This window comes from Castor canadensis, chromosome 11, assembly GCF_047511655.1.
Source record: "Castor canadensis chromosome 11, mCasCan1.hap1v2, whole genome shotgun sequence".
Lineage (NCBI taxonomy): Eukaryota > Metazoa > Chordata > Mammalia > Rodentia > Castoridae > Castor > Castor canadensis.
Genome location: NC_133396.1, coordinates 101,733,328 through 101,738,414, shown reverse-complemented (window position 1 = coordinate 101,738,414; position 5,087 = coordinate 101,733,328). Strand labels below are relative to the sequence as shown.

General features: G+C 38.9%; 1 protein-coding gene across 1 annotated transcript; it reads left to right on the top strand.

Moving 5' to 3' along the window:
* The first annotated feature begins 777 nt into the window (after positions 1-777).
* Apcs (amyloid P component, serum) lies at positions 778-1,823 on the top strand. The gene is made up of 2 exons (XM_020187613.2): positions 778-957; positions 1,066-1,823. The coding sequence occupies exons 1-2, from the start codon at positions 882-884 to the stop codon at positions 1,671-1,673; spliced, it is 684 nt and encodes a 227-aa protein (XP_020043202.2). The 5' UTR covers positions 778-881; the 3' UTR covers positions 1,674-1,823.
* Positions 1,824-5,087: the final 3,264 nt, after the last annotated feature.

Below are 5,087 nucleotides of genomic sequence, written 5' to 3'. Positions count from 1 at the left end.
AATCACTGAATCACTGGAACCTAATGTAGTACCTGGGTATTAGTGAATAAATGTGAGTTCAATGGTGGTCATTAACAAAAGAAGAGAGGAAAATGGGAAGATGTCAAAATCTCTGTAGGCAGCAATAATATCACCCCCAAAAAATTTATTGTGGTGTGTAAAAGAGGCATCATGATGTGCAAAAGAAGAGCTGAGTTCAAAAAAAAAGCGGAAAAATAGTAAGTTTCAGGGAGGTAGAAAGTCTTTCCTCATAGTAATGCCTGGGCATGTTACTCAATATTAAACTAACCAAAGGTAAAGGAACTTTTCAGGGTCTTTAGCAGAAAACAGAATCCTAGAATGTCCTACTAATAGAAGACTACTTCACAGAGCTAGAAAAGTTAAAAAAAGAATAAAAAAAGGTCTTGTTGTCACAGCCCACAAAAGGCCTGAGCTCAGGAACATCCTTCATGTGACTCAGGAGCTCCTGGCAGAGCACAGAGCTCTCAGATGGAGGGGCTACTGGAGAGTGGAGTAAGGTCTTCCTGATGTAGGCAGTTCAGTCCCTCATCCCATCCAGAACTCAGCAGCTCTGTAACCTCCCTCTTTCCAGCAACAAAATCTAGGTCAGCAGATTTGGAGTTTCACTTGTGTCTAATAAATAACTATAATTGATTTCCCAGCCTAGGGCCTTGCCATCCCTTTTTCACCAGCAGCTCTGATTACTGGTGGAGAACCTAAAAATCATTTACACAGGATTGGCACCCTTCATCTACCATTGTCACCCAAGGTACATAAAAAGCCTGAACAATCTGAGGTCTTACGATGTGAATTCTGAGCTGAGTGGGAAGCCACTGTCCTTTCTGCTATCCTAGTCACTGTTGCTGTTGTCACAGCCCCAGATGAAGAACATGAACAAACTGCTGTTTTGGGTCCCTGTCCTCACCAGTCTTCTTCCAGAAGCCTTTGCTCAGACAGGTAGGTAGATCAGGGGATGGTCAAGGAAGATGAAATGAGAAAAGAGGTTTAATATGGATATTTTCCTAAATTTATGATACAAGTCATATTTCTTATTTTATTCTACAGACCTCAGTGGGAAGGTATTTGTGTTCCCTAGAGAATCTTCGAGTGATCATGTGAGTTTGATCCCACAGCTGGAGAAACCTCTGCAAAGCTTCACCTTGTGTTTTCGTGCCTATAGTGACCTTTCCCGTGCCTACAGCCTTTTCTCCTACAGCACCATGGGCAATGATAATGAGATACTAATCTATAAAGAAAGAGTTGGAGCATACAGTCTACACATTGGACAAACAAAAGTCACATTCAAAGCTATTGAAAATTTTCCTTCCCCAGTGCATATCTGTACTAGCTGGGAGTCCTCTTCTGGCATTGCTGAATTTTGGCTAGATGGGAGACCTTTGGTAAAAAGGGGTCTGAAGCAGGAGTACTCTGTGAAAACACACCCAAAGATTGTTCTGGGGCAGGAGCAGGATTCCTATGGAGGAAATTTTGATGTGAGCCAGTCTTTTGTGGGAGAGATTGGGGACTTGTACATGTGGGACTCTGTGCTGTCCCCACAAGAGATCCTGCTTGTATATCAGGGTAGCACTTTCAATCCTAATGTGTTGAATTGGCGGGCTCTGAACTATGAAGTGAAAGGATATGTCGTCATCAAGCCCCTTGTGTGGGCTTGAGGTCTACCAACAAGAGCTCTTTAAATGAAATAACCAATGGTTAAGTGATCAGCTCAGTACAACTGGATATCTTATTATATACATGTAGCTCTTTCTTCTTTGAATTTCCTATCTACATAGCTGCAAAATAAAAATTATTGTATTATGCCACCTGCATTTGTTTAGTGCTTGTAATAGTCCTAAACACTTTGACTTTTTTGGTAGTTGGTATTTCATTATCCATAAAAATCAAGTTGTAAAGTATAGGGAGGGACAGCTTTAAGTAACTAGAAAAATACATCATGAGGTCAGAGTACTAAGAAGTATAGCAACAGCTACATTTACAAGCTACTAATAATCATTTTCATACAATTCAAAATATGTGTGGAATTGCAATAGAAATCCTTCTGTTTGTTTTTCCAAGTGCAGATCAATCAAAAAGTCCGAGGTTGCTCTAGGGAGACAACGATAATGAGATAAGTAAGCAATAGTTGAGAACTTGACAGCAAATAATCAGACAGGGAAAAAAGCTAGATGAATAGGAATAAAAACTAAAGTGTATAAATAATCGGAATCATTTTCCATGAAGATAAACATGCTTTATGTTTCAAAAAACTGGTGCTGCATAATGTCTGGCTTTCGTAATACTGCCCAGATGCCCTCAAGAACATATATTCTGAATACCGCTCATAGGAATCACCTGCTTAAACTCGTCCCATGAGTTCCTACTTCTCACATGGTATAATTTAAAACTCATAAGGTGACTTTGCCCTCCATAACCTTTTCCCTTACCTCTTGTTGTGCATTGCAGTTGCAACTCAACACAGCAAGTGCCATGCTAATTATAACACTACAAAATAGTTGTCGGATGTTATTATTAGTAGTTGTTTTTATGATTACAAAAAGCACATTCTCAAAAGGTGTGAGTTTCCTTCCCAAAGAAGCAATTTCCTCAAAGCGCGTTTGGGCTCCATATGAGCAAATGCACAGGCCTTGTCCACAGGTAACACAGGAAAACGCCCAGGGAAATCAGAAAGATGGCATCCACGACAACTTCAGAGCAACAACCAAAGTGAGTACTTCAAACTTCTGAGACCATTTACCCAGAATAGGCAAAGAGGTAGCACCAGACCAAGAAAGAAGGATAAAAGCTGGAACTCCATAACGGAATGGTGGGATTGTGACAGAAAGGACCTGGTGGAACTTGGGAAGATTTGCTGTTCAGAACATCAAGTTAGTTAGATTGGGATTTTAGCAATGTGAGAAATTATCAGTTCCCAATTGCCATCTCGTGAGTTAAGGTTTGCTTTATGGGCTCTTAATATTAAATTAACTTGTACTGTGAGTACTAGAAACATCTCTCTTCTTACATAACATCTTTTCGCCGAGAACATGTGAACACATTGTTTGCCTTAACATTGCGTAAGCACTTAATGGCAGGCTGTTTTGGTTTAACAATTCCCTCTACTAAGGAACTTAAAACAAATTTCAGAAATGAATCCAGTTCAGTAAAACAGTAGCATCAATTTTTTAAATATTGAGCCACTATTCCATTCCAGGCACTGTGCCAGGTGAAATAATCACGGTGCTTGCCTTGTTGGAGTTTATATTCTAATAAGTCTGTGTCATCTAAATATGGATTCCTCCCATATTTATTATATTAGTATAATCAGCCTATACTAAAATCCATCCTTCACATCTTTAGGTTTTTCATATCTCAGGTTGATATCCTCCTACTCCCCTCCAGACTCTACCTGAGTCAGAAGCATCATTTATTCTTACTGATCATTTATAACTTCTTCCATATCTGTTAGGATCTAGTGTTTGTGTCTAAGTTTTTATTCTTGGAAGCCCTCTGCCCTTTAGAATAGCTCTTTTTTTTTTAACAGAACTCAAGGTAACTCCATGTTAGCTCTTTCTTCTATGTGGGACACACTTCATCCAAAAGAAACATGCATGTGACCCTTGAGCTTTGTATCTATAAATTCTAGGAGCCCAGGATGATTTTTATGCAGACAACACTTTCCTGCTTCTACAATGGCTATAGCTTTCTCAGGTTCTCTGAGTCTCTCAATAGCAAGGAACATATTGCAAGCTTTTAGTAGTGTTTCCTTGGGAACTGTCACACTAAGCTTGAGGTAAAAGAAATAGAAAGACAAACCATCATCATTTCATAACACCAGGCACAAGGCCCATGACTCCCTCAAGCAATAATAGCAAAGTAACAACTCTCTCCAATGAATTTCTTTCCCATCCCCATGTTCTGTCACACCTCTCTCTGGCCAAGGGACACAAGAGTCTTAGAGTTGGCTCTTAATCATTTCCTTTCTAATTATTATTGTGAGTGCATACTATTTCTACTATCTAATATATAATATAAATGTCTCGTTAAAAACTGAAGAGTGGAGAGTTCCTTTTAACCTCATTTAAAACACAGATGGAATTTCTGACAAATGGCTTTGAGCATCTTTATCAGGTATAGTGAATGACACAAAAAACAAAAACAGCAGTTGGAGAGAAAACTATTTGAGTGATTCAGAATCCATAAGGAAAATGGAAGGTCTTGGAAGTCACAATAAACCAGGAAAATGATTGGGTAGTGATTCCATAATTGCCTTGATAATTATCCTCCTCCCCATACTTGTCACAAGGGCTTTAGAACTTAGGGAACAAGCAATAAACAAGATGTGCAATGAGTGACATAGCAATCATCTCTAATAACAAAAGCAATTTTTGGGTCTCTGTCTTATACAAGAAAGGATCTAAGTCTTACTTTTATGGCTATATAAAAATAGGCAGAAGCCTTTAGTCACATAGTTTCAGGACTGTATTTACCAGATAAGTTCATGAAGGATTTTCTGGAGGAGCACCCTTGCAGTTAGTGCTCTGTGGTTTTCATTTGGGTGACTGTATGGGGAGGTCTGAGGTTAAAGGAATGAGGTCTCTGAGTTAGAATATGCCTTGACTCAGACTTGAGTTGGCATGAAGATAAAAAAGATATTTCATCTCATCAGCACTAGAGAGGACCAATGTATTGTCACCTTTGAAAAGCAATGTTAAGACTTCTTAGGTATTCTTGGGACTTTCTGTTGTCTAGAAAGAATAGATCTCCAGGACTAGTCAAAGAACAGAAGGAACAAGGAACCTGAGTCATCTTTAATATTTACTTTGACAGGTTTTAATAGTTGATTAGCTTACACACTAACCTCCATTTATATTCCAGATATTTCCATTTAGTTTTTGTCTGATCATTGGCATTCTTCTCTAAGTTAAAAATGGGAAATGCCAAGAAGTACCACATAGTTAGAGCACTGGTAAAGATACATGCAGTATGCCATGTACAAGCACAGGATATAAAAGCAAATCAAATATTATTGACACACTGTACGGAGGCCACAGTTTACAGCTGTGTCTAGAGCGAGAGACCAAAGGCAA